This window comes from Sus scrofa, chromosome 2, assembly GCF_000003025.6.
Source record: "Sus scrofa isolate TJ Tabasco breed Duroc chromosome 2, Sscrofa11.1, whole genome shotgun sequence".
NCBI lineage: Eukaryota > Metazoa > Chordata > Mammalia > Artiodactyla > Suidae > Sus > Sus scrofa.
Genome location: NC_010444.4, coordinates 82,127,799 through 82,150,290, shown reverse-complemented (window position 1 = coordinate 82,150,290; position 22,492 = coordinate 82,127,799). Strand labels below are relative to the sequence as shown.

The 22,492-nt window shown below is 38.1% G+C and overlaps 1 protein-coding gene across 3 annotated transcripts in view; it reads right to left on the bottom strand.

The window, feature by feature from the left end:
* Positions 1 to 22,492, bottom strand: part of FCHO2 (FCH domain only 2) — a 147,128-nt gene that overhangs the window by 98,120 nt on the left and 26,516 nt on the right. For all 3 annotated transcript variants that reach the window (XM_021084438.1, XM_021084437.1, XM_013994888.2), the window contains exons 3-5: positions 18,150 to 18,224; positions 13,258 to 13,399; positions 13,014 to 13,166 (exon numbers count right to left, since the gene is read on the bottom strand). In XM_021084438.1, the coding sequence (XP_020940097.1) occupies positions 13,014 to 13,166; positions 13,258 to 13,399; positions 18,150 to 18,224 (370 nt within the window). The remainder of the gene's footprint in view (positions 1 to 13,013; positions 13,167 to 13,257; positions 13,400 to 18,149; positions 18,225 to 22,492) is intronic.

The following is a 22,492-nucleotide window of genomic DNA, read 5'->3' as shown; positions in this document are numbered from 1 at the left end:
ATTATTTTTGAAAGGAACTAGAAAATAAAAGAAGGAGCTAAGAAAAATTAGAAAATTCGGAGGGATCAGGAGCTTGGGCTTATCAGACACAACTTAGAATAGATTTACAAGGAGATCCTGCTGAATAGCATTGAGAACTATGTCTAGATACTCATGTTGCAACAGAACAAAGGGTGGGGGAAAAAATGTAATTGTAATGTATACATGTAAGGATAACCTGACCCCCTTGCTGTACAGTGGGAAAATAAAAAAAAAATCATGAAAACCCTATTAAATTCATGAAATATGAAAAAAAAAAGAAAAATTAGAAAATTCATTTGCAGAGATACAATCTAAGTTAAAGGCACTGATAAGCAGAATGAACAAGGCAGAGGAACAAATAAGTGACTTAGAAGATAGAATAGGAGTTCCCGTCGTGGCGCAGTGGTTAACGAATCCGACTAGGAACCATGAGGTTGCGGGTTCGGTCCCTGCCCTTGCTCAGTGGGTTAACAATCCGGCGTTGCCGTGAGCTGTGGTGTAGGTTGCAGACGCGGCTCGGATCCCGAGTTGCTGTGGCTCTGGCGTAGGCCGGTGGCTACAGCTCCGATTCAACCCCTAGCCTGGGAACCTCCATATGCCGTGGGAGCGGCCCAAGAAATAGCAACAACAACAACAACAACAAAAGACAAAAAGACAAAAAAAAAAAAAAAAAAGAAGATAGAATAATGGAAATCACCCAATCAGGACAGCAGACAGAAAACCAAATGAAAAAACGTGAAAGCAATATAAGAGATCTATGGAATAATATAAAGCAGACCAATCTAAACATAACAGAGATTCCAGAAGGAGAAGAAAAAGAGGATTGAAAATATATTTGAAGAAATTATGGCTGAAAACTTTCCAAATCTAAAGGAAACAGATTTAGATAGCACAGAGGGCCCCAAACAACCTGAACCCAAACAGACCCACACCAAGACATATTATAACAAAACGGCAAATGTTAAAGATAAGCAGAGGATTCTAAAGGCAGCAAGATAAAAACAAAGAGTTAATTATAAGGGGACCCCCCATTAGGCTATCAGCTGATTTCTCTATAGAAACATTACAGGCCAGAAGAGAGTAGCAAGATATAGTCTTAAGTTCTAAAAGGGAAAAAAATAGACAGCTTTCTAGAGACACACAGCCCAACAAAACTGAATCGAGAAGAAGTAGATCATGGGTCAACAAGGAAATCAAAACGGAAATTAAAAAACACCTCGAGACAAATAATAATGAAAACACAACCATTCAAAATCTATGGGATGCCTCAAAAGCAGTGTTTAGAGGGAAGTTCACAGCAATACAGGCCTTCCTCAAGAAAGAAGAAAAAATCTCAAATTGACAACTAAACCCACCACCTACAAGAATTAGAAAAAGAAGAACAGGAGTTCCCATCGTGGCGCAGTGGAAACGAATCTGACTAGGAACCATGAGGTTGCAGGTTCAATTCCTGGCCTTGCTCAGTGGGTTAAGCATCCAGCATTATCACGAGCTGTGGTGTACGATGCAGACGTGACTGATTAGACCCCTAGCCTGGGAACCTCCATATGTTGAGGAAGCGGCCCTAGAAAAGGCAAAAAAACAACAACAAAAAAACGACAACAAAAAAAGAGAATACTATGAACAATTATATACCAGCAAATTTAACAATGTTGAGGAAAGAGACAACTTTCTAGACGTAGAGCACACCAAAACTGAATCAGAAAGAACTACACCAACTGAACAGACTGATCACTAGAAATGAAATTGAACATGTAATAAAAAACAAAAGTCCAGGACCAGATGGCTTCACAAGCAAATTCTACCAAAGAAGAACTTATGCACATCCCTCTTAAACTTTTCCAAAACACTGAAGAAGGAACAATTCCAAAGATATTCCATGAAAAAAATAAGTAAACTAAGAAATAAAAATAAAAATAAACAAAAAAAGGAGTTCCTGTCATGGGGCAGCGGAAATGAATCTGATTAGGAACCATGAGGTTGCGGGTTTGATCCCTGGCCTCGCTTAGTGGATTAAGGATCCAGCATTGCCAAGAGCTGTGGTGTAGATTGTAGACTCAGCCTGGATCTGGCATTGCTGTGGCTGTGGCATAGGCCGGCAGCTGCAGCTCCGATTCAACCCCTAGCCTGGGAACTTCCATATGCTGTGGGAGTGGACCTAAAAAGACAAAAAGGCAAAAAAACCACAAAGACATTCTATGAAGCCACCATCACCCTAATACCAATACCAGAAAAAGATACTACAAAAAAAGAAAACTACAGGCCAATATCTTTGATGAATATAGACACAAAAATTCTCAACAAAATTTTAGTCAACTGACTCCAGCAACACATAAGAAAGATCATACACCACCCAGTGGGATTTGTCCAAAGTCCACAAGGATGGTTCAACATACACTAATCAATGTCATACACCATATTTACAAAATAAAAGTCAAAAACCACATGATCATCTCAATAGATGCAGAAAAAGCATTTGACAAAATCCAACATCCATTCATGACAAAAACTCTTAGCAAAGTGGGTATAGAGGGGACATAACATGATAAAAACCATTGACGACAAACCCACAGCTAATATAATACTCAGTGGAGAGAAGCTGAAAGCCTTTCCACTAAAATCTGGAACAAGACAAGGATGCCTACTATCACCACTTTTATTCAACATAGTATTGGAAGTCCTAGCCACAGCAGTCAGACATGCAAAAGAAATAAAAGGTATCCATGGGGAGTTCCCATCGTGGCTCAGTGGAAACGAAATCTGACTAGTAATCATGAGGACACAGGTTCCATCCTGGCCTCGCTCAGTGGGTTAAGGATCCAGCGTGGCCATAAGTGGTGGTGTAGGTCACATGTGCAGCTTGGATCTAGTGTTGCTGTGGCTCTGATGTAGGCCAGCAGATACAGCCCCAATTCGACCCCTAGCCAGGGAACTTCCATGTGCCATGAGTGCAGCCCTAAAAAGACCAAAAAAAAAAAAAAAGGAAAAAGAAAAGGTATCCAAGTTGGAAGAGAAGAGGTAAAACTGTCACTCTATGCAGTTGACATGATAGTATATATAGAAAACCCTAAGGAATCCATAGAAAAATCACTCGAACTGATCCATGAATTTAGCAAAGTAGCAGGATACAAGATTAACATTCAGTAATTGGTTGCATTTCTGTATACTGACAATGAAATATTAGAAAAGGAATATAGGAGTTCCCGTCGTGGCGCAGTGGTTAACGAATCCGACTAGGAACCATGAGGTTGCGGGTTCGATCCCTGCCCTTGCTCAGTGGGTTAACGATCCGGCGTTGCCGTGAGCTGTGGTGTAGGTTGCAGACGCGGCTCGGATCCCGCGTTGCTGTGGCTCTGGCATAGGCCGGTGGCTACAGCTCCGATTCAACCCCTAGCCTGGGAACCTCCATATGCCGAGGGAGCGGCCCAAGAACCAAGAGATAGCAACAATAACAACAACAAAAAAAGACAAAAGACAAAAAAAAAAAAAAAAAAAAGGAATATAAAAATACAGTACCTCTTATAATCACACCCAAGGAGTTCCCATCGTGACTCACTGGTTAACAAATCTGACTAGGAACTGTGAGGTTGCAGGTTTGATCCCTGGCCTCGCTTAGTGGATTAAGGATCCAGCATTGCCAAGAGCTGTGGTGTAGATTGTAGACTCAGCCTGGATCTGGCATTGCTGTGGCTGTGGCATAGGCCAGCAGCTGTAGCTCTGATTCAACCCCTAGCCTGGGAACCTCACATGCTGCAGGTACGGCCCTAAAAAAAAAAGATAAAAATAAATAAATAAATAAAATAGTCATACTACCTAAAGTGGTCTACAGATTTAATGTAATCCCTATGAAATTACCCATGATATTTTTTACAAAACTAGAACAATCCAAAATTGTATGTGGAGCCATAAAAGACCCTGAATTGCCACAGCAATCTTGAAGGGGGAAAAACAAAAACAAAAACCAAGCAGGAGGCATAACTCTCCCAGACCTCAGAAGATATTACAAAGCTACAGTGATCAAGACAGTGTGGTACTGGTACAAAAACAGACATACTGACCAATGGAACAGAACAGAGAACCCAGAAATAAACCCAGACACCTGAGGTTAATTAACTTTTGACAAAGGAAGAAAATGGGGGGATGTGCTGGGGTTGTGGGATGGAAATCCTCTAAAATTGTGATGATCATGGTACAACTATAAATGTAATAAATTCATTGAGTAATAAAAAAAAAGGCAAGAATATAAAATGGGAAAAAGACAATCTCTTCAGCAAGTGGTGCTGGCAAAACTGGACAGCTGCATGTAAATCAATGAAACTAGAACACAACATCACCCCATGCACAAAAATAAATTCAAAATGGCTTAAAGACTTAAACATACAATAAGTCACAATAAAACTCCTAGAAGAGAACATAGGCAAAACATTCTCTGACATCAACCATACAAATGTTTTCTTAGGTCAGTCTCCCAAGGCAAGAGTAATGAAAACAATAAACCAATGGGACTTAAACTTACAAGCTTTTGCACAGCAGAGGAAATCATAAAAAAAAAAAAAAAGTCAACCTACAGAATGGGAGAAAATAATTGCAAATGATGCAGCCAATAGGGCTTAATCTCCAAAATATACAAACAACTCACACAACTAGACAGCAAAACAACTCAACTGAAAAATGGGCAAAGACCTAAATAGATATTTCTCCAAAGAAGACATACAGACGGCCAACAGGCACATGAAAAAATGCTCAACATCACTAATTATTAGAGAAATTCAATTCAAAACTACTATGAGGTACCACCTCACACCAGTCAGAAAGGCCATCATTAACAAGTCAAGTAACAAATGCTTGAGAGGGTGTGGAGAAAAGGGAACCCTCCTACATTGTTGCTGGAAATGTGAACTGGTGCAGTCACTACAGAAAATAGTATTGGAGTTCCCATCGTGGCGCAGTGGTTAACGAATCCGACTAGGAACCATGAGGTTGCAGGTTAGGTTCCTGCCCTTGCTCAGTGGTTTAACGATCCGGCGTTGCTGTGAGCTGTGGTGTAGGTTGCAGACGCGGCTTGGATCCTGTGTTGCTGTGACTCTGGTGCAGGCCGGGGGCTACAGCTCCAATTTGACCCCTAGCCTGGAAACTTCCATATGACGCGGAAATAGCAAAAAGACCAAAAAAAAAAAAAAAGAGAGAAAATAGTATGGAAGTACCTCAGAAAAGGAAATATAGAACTACCATATGACCTAGCAATCCCACTCTTGGGCATATATCCAGACAAAATTTTCCTTGAAAAAGATATAGGAACTCTTATGTTCACTGCAGCACTATTCACAACAACCAAGACATGGAAAAAACCTAAATGTCCATCAACAGATGAATGGATTAAGAAGATGTGGTATATATACACAATGGAATACTACTTGGCCATAAAAAAGGACAAAATAATGCCACTTGCGGGTACAAGGATGGAACTAGAGATTCTCATGCTAAGTGAAGCAAGTCAGAAAGAGAATACAAATACCATGTGATATCACTATATTATATGTGTAATCTAAAATATGGCACAAATGAACCTATCTACAGAATAGAAACAAACTCATGGACATAGAGAACAGACTTGTGGTTGCCAAGGTGGGAGTGGGATGGACTGGTAGTTTGGGGTTAGTAGATGCAAACTATTGTATCTGGAGTGGATAAGCAATGAGATCCTGCTGTAAAGCAAAGGGAACTATATCCAAACAGTTGTGACGGAATGTGATGGAAGATATATGAGAAAAAGAATGTGTGTGTGTGTGAATATATATATGTATGTATGTATAACTGAGTCACTTTGCTGTACAGCAGAAATTGACAAAACACTATAAATCAACTATAATAAAAAATTGTAAATTTTTTCATATTTTTGCCTTATAATTTGTCAACTATTGATAAGGCCATGAACTGTGATCACTCCTAGAAATATCTGCAATCTGAAAGGAAATACATAAAAAATGTGAAAGTCCCCCCAAATACAATGATTACATCCACCCTTTTAAAAGTAATTTATTTCATGAGATCTTTCCTGTTTTTTCAGAGGTTTTACACAAAACAATTCCCCTTCCAGAGTTCCCATCATGACTCAGTGGTTATCAAATCCAACTAGGAACCATGAGGTTGTGGGTTCGATCCCTGGCCTCACTCAGCGAGTTAAGGATCCGGCATTGCCGTGAGCTGTGGTGTAGGTTGCAGACGTGGCTCGGATCCGGTGTTGCTGTGGCTGTGGCGGAGGCCAGCGGCTTCAGCTACTATTAGACCCCTAGCCTGGGAACCTCCACATGCTGCGGGTGCAGCCCTGAAAAGACAAAAGACAAAAGACAAAAAAAAAAAAAAAAATTCACCTTCTCTATTTACCTTTTTTTTTTTTTTTTTTTTTTTTGTCTTTTTGCCTTTTCTAGGGCAGCTCCCATGGCATATGGAGATTCCCAGGCTAGGGGTCTAATCAAAGACATAGCCACCAGCCCATGCCAGAGCCATAGCTACTCGGGATCCCAGCCACATTTGCAACCTACACCACAACTCATGGCAACACCGGATCTTTAACCCACTGAGCAAGGCCAGGGATCGAACCCTCAACCTCATGGTTCCTAGTTGGATTCGCTAACCACTGAGCCACGATGGGAGCTCCTGTATTTACCATTAAAACTTTTCTCTATAGCCTCATTTCTGCACTATTCAATAAGTCTTAGCTTCCCCAAAAGAAGGCAGCTTCTTGAAGATAGAAGATAATAATTTAGCCTTTTTAATCTATATAACATCTAGCATTATGATAGGCACATGGTAGAAACTAAAACATTTATTTACTATAGCACACAAATTCATAATCCAGTAGTCATAAAATATTTGAATAAACCATTTAAAACAGGCAAGAACTGATTTCTGTAGCCTGTATTTAAAATAAACTATCAATTTTATTATATTAATAAAGAGGAAAAGTTCAAATAATATTTTGCTATAAAGATTATTTTTCCAAGTAAACACATATGCTGTATCATGGATAGACAATACAAAGGTTTCTCACTTATAAGAAAAGAAGAAAGAAGATACCCTTAACAAGTTCTAATGAATTTTTTTGTATCAGCTCTCACTCTTTAAAGGTAAAAATAATATGTCAGAATAAGGAAATTACATACCAACTTAAAGAAGCATCTTAGAAAACTGACAAAAGTAGTACTAGTTATTAATAAAGGGATAATTTTTTAAGAGTTTACTGACTCACAAAGTATTTTAAGGACAAAAATAGAAAAAAAAAGGCATAAAGTAATGACAAAAATAAATTGAAAGAAAACTAAGGGTATCCCATATAAGGACAGAGAGACAATTTTAGAATGTATTTGTACTGGAAATACCTATATTTTTTGAAAGCAATAATTATCTCCCACAGGAAACAACTATACAGCAATACTCAGTTAAGTCAAAATGACTTTTTAAATAATGCATCTGCTTAGTAAAACTATAGAATTCTTAGAGTAGAATCTCAGAAACTAAATGTCCCAGTAATAACAAACTTGACCACTTTTGTAAAGTCATTATTAAAAGGGAAGCCAGAGCAGCTGTTCTCAAATGAGGAAATTATGCTTTAAAAGCAAGAGCTACATTTCTTCTCATAAATAAAAGACTTTTAACTTTAATCAATTACCTATTGATAATGAAATAAATTCTACATTTTATTAATTTCCTTATCATTATAAATACATATTTATAAACAGATACATTACTGTTATACCAACAGAATACAGTATAATTATGTACTATATATAGATATACTAACAGAAATATTTAAGTGTCTATGATTTTTACAGTAAAATCCAATGAATCAAATATATACATATAAAAAAGTACTTAATCACAGTCCACAAATATGAGCAAGTTCTAAATGGTGCTTTATAAAAATAAGGCTTTGGAACAAAGATGAGCAGCACACCATGTCATAATAGCCAATTAGTATTTATGTTTTCAAGTTCACCAAAGGAAAAATGGTTGAAAGATCTATGATTAAAACAAAAAACACACAAACTAGGAGTTCCAATTGTGGCTCAGCAGATTAAGAACCTGACTAGGATCTCTGAGGATGCAGGTTCAATCCCTGGCCTCGTTCAGTGGGTGAAGGACTGGTTGTTGCTGAAAGCTGGGGCACAGGTCGCAGATGCAGCTCGAATCCCAGGTTGTCATGGCTATGATGCAGACAGGCAGCTGCAGCTCTGATTCGACCCCTAGCTCCAGGAGCTTCTATATGCCGCACATGCAGCCATAAAAAGAAAATAAAAATAAAAAATAAATCTACATTCATGTTAATTAAAAAGCTATTATAGGCTTTTTAATTAACATGAATAAATTATTACAAATAAATTATAATTAGACTTGCATTTCAATATATATAAATCAGAGACCTACTACACACTTAGTATCACAAGCAAAAATATCACTGAGCAGAACAATTAGAAAAAAGCACCCTTTCCTCTTCTTTTTGCTGATTTAGAAGATTTAGACTATACTTCTATTCTCTCTCTTTTTTTTTTTTTTTTGCTTTTTAGGGCCACACCCACAGCATATGCAGGTCCCCAGGCTAGGGGTCGAATCGGAGCTGCAGCTGCCGGCCACAGCCACAGCCACGCCACATCTGTGACCTACACCACAGCTCATGTTTTTTCCCCACATAATATTACCTTCAATGTCGCCAAGAGAATTATTGACAGAGCATTTCTTTTTTTTTTTTTTTTTTTTTTTGGCTTTTTAGGGTGAAACCTGTGACATATGGAAGTTCCCAAGCTAGGGGTCAAATCAGTGCTGTAGCTGACTGCCTACTCCACAGCTGCAATAATGCTGGATCCGAGCCATGTCTGCAACCTACACTACAGCTCATGGCAACCAGATCCTTAACCCACTGGGCAAGGCCAGGGATCAAACCCACATCCTCATGGTTACTAGTTGGATTCGTTTCTACTGCACCACAAGGGCAACTCCCAATGGAGCATTTCTTAAAATGCTTCACTATTATCTCCAAATCTTCTTCCAAACACTGGTTGCCCACATTTTCTTGATCTTACCAGATCTCAACAAAAGGTTTTCACACAACAATCAGAACTATTCCTTCCTCAAATGGTCTTAGGGAGTTCCCGTTGTGGCTTAGCCGGTTAGGAACCCAAGCAGTATCCATGAGGATTTGAGTTCGATCCCTGGCCTCACTCAGTGGGTTAAGGATCCTCAGTTGCTGTGGCTGTGGTATAGGCCGGCAGCTGCAATTCCAATTCAACACCTTGCCTGGGAATTTCCATATGCTGCAGGTTCCACCCTAAAAAGCAAAAACAAAAACAAATCAAATCATCTTAAAGTGGTCTGTTAATTGAAACATCAAAGCGTTGCAGTTGTCCAATCATGCCACCAGGTATGTAACAACCAAGGTCACAGGAGCAGTGAAACCACACCACAAATGCCACCTTACCCACAGTGACTCAACTGATAGCGTCAATTGAAGATGCATTCTGATTTCAGAAATATGAGGCAAAAGATAGACCTGATAGCTTTTAATATTTTCTTTTTCTCTGGTGTCTTAGTCTGAATTTACCTTTATTTAACCTCCTTTTTTTTATTTTACTTTTTAGGGCCACACCTGCAGCAGATGGAGGTTCCCAGGCTAGGGGTTGAATTGGAGCCATAGCTGCCAGCTTACTTCACAGCCATAGCAACGCAGGATCCAAGCTGAGTCTGCAACCTACATCACAGCTCACAGCAATGCCGGATGTTTAAGTCTGAGCAAGGCCAGAGATCGAACCCGAAACCTTATGGGTCCTAGCTCGATTCGTTTACACTGTGCCACGACAGGAACTCCGATTTAACCTTCTTAATACCAACAATGTACTTTCAATCTGAGAACTTCTGAATTTCTTTAATACTGAAAAATTCTGATCTGTTAACTCTTCAAATAGTACCTGTCTACTATCCTCTCCATTTTTTTCTTCTGAAATCCACAGCAGATATATCTTGGTAACCTTTACTTCTATGCACTATGTTCTGGGAGAGTTTCCTTAGTATTACCTTCCAAACTCAGTCTTTCTTTAAAGACTAAAGACAAGTCTAAAGTTTGTCTTCTCTACTTATTTTTTTTCTTTCTTTTTCAGCTGCACTGATGGCATAACAAAGTTCCCACGCTGGGGATCAAATCTGAACCAGAGATGCCACCTAAGCCACAGCTGCAGCAATACCAGATCCTTAACCCACTGCACGGGGCCAGGGATGGAACTGGCAACATTGCAGAGACAAGCTGGGTCATTAACCCACTGTACCACAGAGGTAATGTCTTCAATGACAATTTTTTTTAAATTTTCGATAACCACATATTTCATCATAAGTCTTCTAACTAGCTGTTTTCTCACTTACTAGATCATGTTTCATTATACCTCTTTTAAGTTTATATTCATTTATATCTCTGAACATCCTTAACACACATGTTTTTTATTATCTGCTTTATAAAATTAAATTTTATTTGGAGCAAATACTTACTCTAATTATTCAATTTATTACCATCTGTCTTAGTAGAAATATCCTCTCCTTTTCAAAAGTTTGCTTTATGTCACTTTGGTTTTACAAAAGAATTACATTAGCACCTATTTTCATTAACTGAAAAAAATCCAAAGATTTTTCACTTTTACAAAAAAGGTGAAAAGTGGAGTTCTTGGCATGGCTCAGTGGAAACAAACCTGACTAGCATCCATGAGGACACAGGTTTAATCCCTGGCCTCACTCAGTGGATTAAGGATCCAGCATTGCTGTGAGCTGTGGTGTAGGTTGCAGACTCGGTTCAGATCCCGTGTTGCTATGGCTGTGGCACAGACTGGCAGCTACAGCTCTGATTTGACCCCTAGCCTGGGAACCTCCATATGCTGGTACGGCCCTAAAAAGATCCAAAAAAAAAGGTGAAAAGTAAAAATAGCATTCAGCATTTGTTTTGCAGGAGCCATTAGAGGTAGAGCACACTCTGACAATAGTGAGAGTGTTGCCACCAAGCTCCCTCCCAGAACCTACAATAAGCATCTCAGCATCAGCCTCCATAGCTTTGAACTGTGTCTGTGAGCATTTTCTCTTTATCTTATTCTGTGTGTGGTCATTAACAAAATGTGTTCTAAGGTAACTGCTTCTCTGCTTATACCACTCTGGCTTTAAAAGGTTTCACAGAAACCCTCTACTGTTGGATAGCAGGGGAAACCTGTATTAGATTTTCTTAAGATAAGCTCTAGATTTTTGGCTCTTAGCTCATTTCAGGTGAGAGGTTTCTTGTCCCCTGCCCCTCCTCTCTCCATCAGTGCTGCTGGAAAGTTCTATAGAATACAAAGTAAACACCGCCTCCTAGAATTGTGTTACCATCTATTCTTTCTGTACACATATCCCCATCTAGCAGTTTTCAGGTTATCTCCTGCCAGCCCTCCAGGACCCCAGTTTATTATCAGTCTTATAATGGTAGCTTTTGAATACTTCCCTGGAAGAATATTGGGGATATGATCAAAAACGTAATGAATTGGTTCTTTGGCCTGACTGCTAATTAGAACGGTGTCTTTAAGGCTCCAACTTCCACAAATGTTTTGGCCCCTCAGCAGTCTCAGGTTTTTTTGGGGTTTTTTTGTTTGTTTGTTTGAATTTTATTTTTTAACTACTAATGGCTTCACAAAGTGAATGGGGATCCTTGTGCTTCATCTCAAATGGGGAATATTTAGATGTCTTTAATACACAAAAGCTAAATACCGCTGCTTAACTTAGGACCTTAGGTCCAACAAGGCTGCATAACCAATCTAAACATTCCCCTCTGGGTTTCCCTATGTCTGGTTCACAAAGATAATAGTCTTCTTTTTGGACCAAGTTATTTTATTTTTCCTTTTTACAGTTTATTGATAACTGCTATGTCTGGAATGAAGAATGTTTTAATATCACGAACTTACTGTGCCTCATCTTTTACCTTCTCTCAATTTTTATTTATTGTACAAAACACTAAAGGAAACATATTACCCCTAATTCCATCGACTGTTTTGATTTTCCTGTATTCTCTTCTAATTTTTACCCAAATATGTATACTTTTATAATTATTATAATTGCAATAAAGATGAAATTTGCTTTTTTTTTTTTTTTTACTGGATACTTCAAATACTCTACAAAGCTTTAAAAATTATCACTCCCTATGGCTGGTTCCTAAATGATATATACCACATGAAACAAGTGGATGGTTAACCTGTTTTAAAAGGGGAGAAAAAAAAAAATCTACTTTCAATTAAAATGAGAGTTGGGGAAAGGGTTGTGGTTCACCACAATACTACATACATGTGCTCAGAGTCAGCAATAAATCACCCACAACATATATTTAAAGCTTACCCTCAAATATCTATTGCCTTTCTAAATATACCAAGGCCTTGCTTCAAAAATTTTTAACCTCATTATTATTTCTTATACCAAGCCATACCTCATCAATTATCTTTTAAAAATATCCTGCAGGGGTGCATGGGAGTCTGGGGTTAGCAGATGCAAACTATTACATTTGGAGCAGATAAGCAAGGAGATCCTGCTGTATAGCAAGGGAACTGTATCTAGTCACTTGTGATGGAACATGATGGAGGATAATGTAAGAAAAAGAATGTCACTTTGCTGCACAGCAGAAGTTTACAGTACATTGTAAATTATAATAGAAAAAAAATTATACCAAAAAAATAATAAATTAAAAAAACAAAAGTAAAAATATCCGTAAATGTATTACTAACAAAGAAATCATTCCTTTTTGTGTATTTGCTAATCTATTTACCACACACGACATATTCTGCAAACCTACTTTTGCTTCACTTAGGTAAATCACTAACACTCAGAAGCCAGAAGCACAGCGACCTCATCTTTAATATAAGATTATTATTAAGTGTTTGAAGATTAAATGCAGTCTCATATTTGAAAATGCTTTGAAACCACAGACACATTTTTATTACTATTACCTTTTCTATTTCCCTTTGTGTAGCTCCTTCCTTTTTCAAACGTTCCTGTTCTACACACTTGGCATTGTAATTTTCCTTGGATTTCTGGAGGGCCTGAGTTATGCTCTGAATGGTTTGAACAGCTTCCAGAGTTCCTGCAACTTCTTCTTTAGTCTGTTTGGTATGAAATGATTCATCAAAATGACAGAACTACCAAGCATTCAAAATCTGACCAGTCAATCCTTTAATAAGAAAAAACTGATACCTTTTTATGTGATTTTACTTGTTCTTCTCCATACTTCTGAACTTCTTTTATTAATTCTTGTAATTTTCTTACAAGATCCAAGTGACAGTTTGCTAATTTCTCTGTAGATGTTTTGAACACATCCCACACTGGTGCAAATGTTCTAAAGAAAAGAAAACATGGGAAGAATTTACTAAAAGGAAAAAAAAAAAAGCTGCAAAATAAAACCAAGGAAAATAATGTCATAATCAGCAATTTTAATTAAGCAAAAGATGAGATTAAAATAAATCACAAATGAAATGGCTGACACCCTGACCTTGATTTTCTTAATCCTTGGCTAATTATTTAAAATATTTTCAGGCAGTTCCCTGTCGTCCTGGCCAGCAGTTAATGAATCCGACTAGGAACCATGAAGTTGCAGGTTCGATCCCTGGCCTTACTCAGTGGGTTAAGGATCTGGCATTGCCATGAGCTGTGGTGTAGGTTGCAGACATGGCTTGGATCCCGCGTTGCTGTGGCTCTGGCATAGGCTGGCAGCTGTAGCTCCGATTAGACCCCTAGCCTGGGAACCTCCATATGCCGCAGGTGCGGTCCTAGAAAAGACAAAATAAATAAATAAATAAAAATTTTAAAAATAAAATATTTTCAGATCCATATACACAGAAATGAGTTAACTCATATTACAGGTCTAGCCATGACCCTCTCTTAATTATATCATGTCATTTACTGAGTTGATCTGGTTATTTAGATTTGTATCAGAAGCCTTTCTAATCATTGTCTATTGCCTAGAACTAACTTATTATCAAATCTCAATTTCAGACTTCTTAATGTTCCATTTAAAATGCTTCATCAAATATAAAGGAGGGAGTTCCCACTGTGGTTCAGGGGGTTAAGAATCCAACTAGTATCCATGAGGATACATGTTCAATCCCTGGCCTCACTCATTGGGTTAAGGATCCAGAGATGCCACAAGCTGCAGTGCAGGTCTTGGATGCAGCATGGATCTGGCAATGCCTGATCTGGCACTGCCATGGCTGTGGCTTAGGCTGGCAGCTGCAGCTCCAATTCGACCCCTAGCCTGAGAACCTCCATATGCCATGCGTGTGGCTCTAAAAAGACAATCAATCAATCAATCAATAAATAAATAAATAAATAAATAAATAAATGTTTATTCTTCAGGAGGAATAAATTGATAAATTGGGAGAATGGGGTTGGCACATGTGCACTGCTATATATAGGGTAGATGACTAACAGGGACCTACTGTACAGCACAGGGAGACCTACTCAATGTTCTGAGCACAGACAGCACAGCTCAATCCTTGGCCTCACTAAGTGGGTTAAGGATCTGGCATTGTCAGAAGCTGCAGTTTAAGTGGCAGATGCGCCTGGAAGCCTGTGTTGCCATGGCTGTGGTATAGGTCAGCACTGCAGCTCTGATTCAACCACTAGCCTAGGAACTCCCATAAGCTACAAGTGCAGCCCTAACCCTAAATAAATAAATAAATAAATAAATAAATAAATAAATAAATAAAACTGCTACAGGAAACTTTGTTTCAGATTTTATCTGCGAACTTCAGCAAACATTAAGAGAATCCCCTTTCTACTATACTTGGTACAGAAGGTACTTTTCTACCACTTTTTCTCAACATCAAGAACTTAACATTTTCAGGAAGTTCAATTACCATCAAGAATTACCACATTATTATAACTTGGATAATACTCAGGATGTCAAAGGTTAGTTTAAACTAAGTCAATAGAGAATGACATAAGGACAATTGTATCTTAGCTTTTCTCAGGTAAGTCCTCAGATATTTTCAACAGCATTTGCTTTACTCTGTGATAAAAACAAAACAAACAGCAACAACGATCACTAAGGCAAGAGGGTAAAGAAAGAAATGTCCCTAATATGTACTCTGTGCCAATTACTGCATTTCCTACCCAGTAGGAAAGCTAACTGACAACAATCATTTTAAGCAATAACAAAAAAGTTCAAAGAAGATAATTAAAATACTTAGGACTATTCTGATTAGATCTTACCTCACACTTTTAAAACCTAATCAGCACTAAATCTGGCAAATAGTTAGATGGAAAATTTCCAGAGGGGAAAAGAACACCTGAAAAGTATCCTAAGGTTTATTTACTCTAAAAGGGAAGTTCAACATAAGATTTCTTTAAATACAGCTTTTTTTGAGGAATTTCAATATTTCTTTTTTTTTTTTTTCTTTTGGATTTGTTGTTGTTGTTGTCATCTTTTTAGGGCCATACCCAAGGTATACGGAAGTTCTCAGGCTAGGGGTCAAATCAGAGCTACAGCCACCGGCCTACACCACAGCCACAGCAATGCAGGATCCAAGCCGCATCTGTCACCTACACCACAGCTCATGGCAACACTGGATCCTTAACCCACTGAGCAAGGGAATCAATACACATTAATGTATAATAAATAAGCACTAAGAAAGTAAACTGACAAATCCAAAATATGTTTAAATGCAACAATATACAAAGATTAAATTCAATTTCTTGTCTGAAATGCATCAGTAAACAATAAGGGACAACAATAACACAAAAAATAAAGTACACATTCCAAAGACAGAAATATTATCAGTAAATCTATTATAAGGAAACACCTATTTTTTTTTCTATCTTCTACCTAGTAACTAAAAATAAAGTAAACACTCCTATATTAAAACCATGGCCAAATGGTTTAGAGCTAGCTTCTGTTATTCCAGCTACTTTCTGGACCTTCTACTGTGGTCAATAAAGAAATTATGTTCTAGAAGACACATGTCTACATGGAGGAGTAAGAAACAGGAGGCTGTCAGAAAAGTGAGAAGAGATATAGAAAAAAGAACAAGGTTGTATTGGAGGAAGGAAGGATTGGAGGACAACTGGGAGGAAAAAAAAAAAAATAGCCATCAACTAAAGACTTCATTCTCCTGTAGGTGAAAAAGGTGGTAGTTCTCTAGGCTTCCTTGCTGGTACAGAGCTACAGAAGATCTTCTTGGTTGTGGTTTTAGCATTTATATAAACAGTGTCACCACCCTAAGGATGAAGTAAAAGTCCAACTCCTCTTTATCTGAGCCACAAAATAATAAGACTTTTGTTTAAACTCATTCAACTACACTAGAGAATACTTTCTTAAAAGTCATTCTTAACCAGTTTTTTATATCACAGAGCCATCTGTGAATCTGATAACTGGTATAGACCCTCTTCACCAGAATCATGAAACAATACCTAATCAAAATCTTACATAAAATTTCAGGGGATTCACAGATTCATCAGAGTCTCAGATACAGCAGAATCTTTTACTAAATATCATTGTAAAAAAAATCTTTAGGAGTTCCCAATATGGTCAGCTAACATCCATGAGTATGCGGGTTCAATCCCTAGCCCCATTCAGTGGGTTGAGGATCCAGCATTGCCATGAGCTGCAGTGTAGTTTGAAGATGCAGCTAGGATCCAGTGTTGCTGTGGCAAAGGCAGTTGCCTATGGCTCCAATTCAGTCCCTAGCCTGGGAATTTCCATATGCCGTGGGTGTGGCCCTAAAAACAAAACAAAAAAAGAAACAAAAAAACCACTTTATACATGTTAATCATTTTTAAATCTTAGTTAAAATGTAACATCTCCCCAGTTTTCCCCTGGATGGCCCGGTGGTTAACGAACCAGAACCAACTAGTATCAATGATGACTCAGGTTCAATACCTGGCCTTGCTCAGTGAGTTAAAGATGCAGTGTTGCTATGAGCTGTGGTATAGGTCGCAGATACAGCTCAGATCCCCCATTGCTGTGGCTATGGCATAGGCCAGCAGCTGTAGCTCCAACCCCTAGCCTGGGAACCTCCATATGCTGCGTGTGTGGCCCTAAAAACAAAGACAAAAAATATATATATTAACATCTCCCCAATTTTTAATTAAGTCAGATTAAGTATTCCTTCCAGAGTTGTTATTATGCAAATCATATAATTACGGCTTTCCAGAGTTAGAGTATGACTATAAGCACATCTCATTTTAAATACAGTTATTAATAATATTCATTCACTTTTCAAAGAACACATTTTCTGAGCACATACTTTTAAAAGATTTAAGGATAGTCAATAAAATCATAAGCAACATTTTAATGCATTTTAATCATTTCAGTAATAATTTCAGTGAGCTTTTAAAGATCACTGTTCAACGGAATTTAAATGAAATTACAGAAAACCACAATAATGTGCGTAACACATAACATTTATTTATTTATTTGGTCACTGGTTACATTTATTTCTAAATTCTTTGTTCCTAGTTCATTACTGGCTTGTAAAAGTTTTGTTATAATGTTCGGTTTTGTTTGTTTTTTTTTTTAATGGTTGCACCTCCACATCCCCACTGGAGTTCCTGGGCCAGGGATTGAATCTGAGTCACAACTGTAACCTAAGCCACAGCTGGCGCTGGGCAAGAGGATTGAACCTGTAACTCCACAGCAACCTGAACCACTGTAGTCAGCTTTTTTTTTTTCCTCACCTTGGTACACTACCAATTGAAGCAAAACAACACAACATGCTGCCGCTTCACCCAAAAGTAGTGTTTTCACTCTGCCCTTTCTTGACAGCTCAGTGGGTCATTATTGAAAGCCCCTCTGAGTGCTTTTAGAAAGGGGAACACATAAAATTTATAATCTCAAATTATACTACTGAATGACTGAGTTTAATAAAGGGGGAAAATGTTTCATTTACTTTGCATAAACTGATTTAGCAAGTTCAATTATATTTTCTATCAAGTCAAGAATATATTCATATATAGACATATTTTAAACAAATACATTATATACTATCATATTTATGAACTATTATACCCTTAAGGGGGACCTAAAATTCTCAAGATCTTTGCCTAAATCAACACACTGAAAGAGTTCTTCAAAGAAATCATTAACTCACCCAAGTTGTGAATAATTGCTTGCAGATTTTGCTAGTTTTGTCATTGACCTGGAGTATGCCTCTTCTATTGTAGCTCTGTTAAATCAAATTTCCATATTACAGCTCTTGTTTAATTACCAAACACACAGCAAAAAATATCAAAATACAGTTACAACTATAGAAACAAAAAGACACCTCAAAGTATATACTAAATGGTTTGTGGTCAGGAATTTCTGGCCTATCTTTAAATGCCCTTTGTGCACATCTACTTAAAGAACTAGTCTGGAAGTTCCCGATGTGGCTCAGTGGTTAACGAATCTGACTAGGAACCATGAGGCTGCAGGTTCGATCCCTGCCCTTGCTCAGTGGGTTAAGGATCTGGCGTTGCCGTGAGCTGTGGTGTAGGTCGCAGACACGGCTCAGATCCCAAGTTGCTGTGGCTCTGTCATAGGCCGGAGGCTACAGCTCTAATTAGACCCCTAGCCTGGGAATCTCCATTTGCCGTGGGTGTGGCCCAAGACAAAAAAAAAAAAAAATCTAGTGTGATACAGAACTAAAATAATTTACACCACCAAAAAAAAACTTTAGTGAAGTCACTCTTTAGTACCAATGCTTATGTGAACAGGAAATACAAAAGCACTGCTCCTTGTATTCTCTCTATAAACTAATTCAGTAGGAAAGTCATTTGTGTTATTTACTTGGTATACTTAATATAGTTTTATTATTCTTTAACATTGTAATTTCATTATTATGGATATTTAATAGAACAAGAGATTGATGATAGTCATTTGCACAAAACTAAATACAAATTATTAGCAAGCCTGAGAACCTGGACTTCAGGACTTAATCTGGATTGTGATTAGATCTAAAACAAGTATTTCATGCTAGAATACTGTGTTTTAATATAGCTGCTATTCAGAATACAGAATTTTAGGCTTAAAAAAATTTTTTAAGATTTTTTTAAAAATTTAAATCCAGTGTTGCTGCAAGCTGCAATGTAAGTGACAGATACAGCTTGGATTCCACGTTGCTGTGGCTGTGGCATAGGCCAGGAGCCGCAGCTCCAATTCAAACCCTAGCCTGGGAACGTTCACGTGCCATAGGTGTGGCCCTGAAAAGAAAAAAAAAATTTTTAACCAAAACCATTAAATATGGAATTTTAAAAATTTTCCCATAGGCACATAATATACAAATGAAAAATATGGCACTGTCTTGGCCCTCTTAGTGCTACAAAGGTCCTATCTTATCCTTCCCAAAATTACCCTGTCCCTTCTCAATCTGTGTCACCCTTAACAGTAAAACAATCTGCAACCACCACTACCTTTCACTTACTTTGATAGGTTCAACTAAAATTGTTTTTAATTTCCAAATCTAGATCTGCACACTGCTCTTGCACATCAAAACATCTGTTTAATATCTAAATGCTTCAAACATAACTCCCTATATATCTTAATCGCCTCAGACTCAGAATATCCAAACTAAGCTCATTTCCCCAATCCCAACGGCCCCAAAACCCAGCTCTTTAACAAATAGGAATTAGCACCAGTTAACTGCCTCTCACTGATGGTACTATGCCTTTTATCTGCTCCTTTAACCTTTTCTGTCTTTTTCATATACTGTATTACAATGGTAGTACTTTGATAATTTTTTAAAAGTTAATATAGAAATATCTCAATAAGTAAGTTAACAGCAAGGGAAAAAAATGGTTCAATTTCCAGTAAGAGTAAATTGATACAAAAACCTTCCAATGAGAAAACTAGAAAAGGCTGGAGGGGTGGAGGTGAGGGGTGGTGTGACTAAAAGACATCAGGGAACTAAAGAGGCAGTTAAGAATCAATAGGCCAAGAACCAAAACAAGGATATCCAGAGAAGAGAGTCAGATATGTAGGACAGCTTTTCCCTTGAGGGCATAGAGAAGAGGCAGCTGCGACTGAGAAGTAGAGCAGAGTCTCACAAAGTTAGGGAGACAAAACTAGCTTCAGACTTGCCAAAGGTAAGAAGCATAGGAAATCCCATATCCTTTAATTGAGACTTGAAGAGTAAGGATATAAGGAGTTAAGGATGAGCCACAAGGAGGCAAGCCCTCAAAAATTGCAAATCACATCTTTTCAAACTCTGATATTGGATTCTGCATGGCTGTCTTATACACAATCATAAAACCACTAGGTCCATAAGGAAACAAGACAAAATGAACAACAACAACAACAAAAACAGTGGAAACAAATTAACAATGTTTCAAACAGCTGAGATTATAAAGCTTAGACTTTAGAGTTTATGTATTATGTTCAAGGACCCAAAAGATTAAATCAAGACTTCCACTGGATAGCACTGGGAACTATGTCTAGTCATTTATGATGGAGCATGATAATGTGAGAAAAAAGAATGTATACATGTATGTGTAACTGGGTCACCACACTGTACAGCAGAAAAATAAATAAATAAAAGGTAAAAAAAAAAAAAGAATTTCACTGGAGAACTAGAAATCATTTTTTAAAAGTGGAGGAAGCAGGGGAACTCCCATCGTGGCTCAGTGGTTAATGAACCCCACTAGCATCTGTGAGGACGTGAGTTTGATCCCTGGTCTCTCTCAGTGGGATCCGGCATTGCTGTGAGCTGTGGTGTAGGTTACAGACACAGCTCGGATCCATGTTGCTGTGGCTGTGGTGTAGGCCAGCAGCTGCAGCTCTGATTCAACCCCCAGCCTGGGAACCTCCATATGCTGAGGGTGCAGCCCTAAAAAGACAAAAAAAAGGGGGGGGGAACACAGCAAATTTGAAAAAAAAATATATAATCCTGTATCTGAGAAATACAACTCCCAAAATTAATATCTCAATGGATAGGGTTTAACTTCAGATTCAATGAGCAGTGAGAATTAGTAGAGAGAGGTGAGAAGAATCTCTTCTGGAATAAAGCTCAGAGAAACAAAAAAGAATGGAAAACAGAGAAAATAAATAAAAGACAAAGGACAAAGCAAAAAGTCTAACCTATGTGTAAAGAAAGAATGGCTCATAAGAAATATCTGCAAAGATCATAATAGGGAACTTTCCAAAACTGACAAAGGACACCAAACAACAGGTCCAAGTAGCCCAACAAACCCTAAGAGAACCAATAAAAAAATATATACTCTTGGTCACATCATAGTAAAACTGTCAGAAGTCAAAGACGAAAAGAAAAACTTACAAGCAGCTAAACCCTCCCCTCACCAAATACTACCTTGGAAGAAAAAATAATTAGACTGTAGACTGATAGCTAACATTTCAACCGTAGATAAGGCAATAATCTTTCAAGATTTTTTAAACCTAACAAAACACAAAACGGGGAGTTCCCGTCGTGGCGCAGTGGTTAACGAATCCGACTAGGAACCATGAGGTTGTGGGTTTGATCCCTGGCCTTGCTCAGTGGGTTAAGGATCCGGCGTTGCCATGAGCTGTGGTGTAGGTTGCAGTCGTGGCTCGGATCCCGAGTTGCTGTGGCTCTGGCATAGGCCAGTGGCTACAGCTCCGATTCAACCCCTAGCCTGGGAACCTCCATATGCTGCAGGAGCGGCCCAAGAAATAGCAAAAAGACAAAAAAAAGACAAAAAAAAAAAAAAAAAAACACAAAACGGTAAAACTCCTAAAAGAGGAGTTCCCATAGTGGCACAGTAGTTAATGACCAGAATAGGAACCATGAGGTTGCAGGTTCAATCCCTGGCCTTGATCAGTGGGTTAAGGATCTGGCATTGCCATGAGCTATGGTGTAGATGGCAGACTCGGCTCAAATCCCTTGTTGCTGTGGTTTCCCTAGCCTGGGAACCTCCATATGCCAAGGGAGCAGCTCTAGAAAAGGCAAAAAGCCAAAAAGCAAAAAAAAAAAAAAAAAAAAAAAAAAAATTCCTGAAAGATAACATAAGAAAAAACTTAGATAACCTTGTAACCTTGGGTGTGGTGATGTCTTTTTAGATACCACACTACAGAAGTGACTTATGAAAGAAATAATTGATGAGCTGGACTCATTAAAATTAAAAACTTCCACTCTGTGAAAGACGAGGTCCAGAAAGTAAGAGGACAAGCCACAAACTGGGAGAAACTATCTGCAAAAGATGCATGAGGAAAAGAAATGTTATCCCAAATATAAACAGAACTCCTAAAATTCAACAATAAGAAAACAACCAACCTGATTAAAAAATGGGCCAAAAAAAAAAAAAAAAATGGGCCAAAGACTTTAAGACACTTCACCAAAGACGACATAAAGATGGCAGATAAGCATATGAAAAGATGTTCCACATCATATGTCATCAGGGAAATGTAAATTAAAGTAAGATACCACTACATACCTACTGGAATGGCCAAAATCAGGAACACTGACAACACCAAATACCAGTG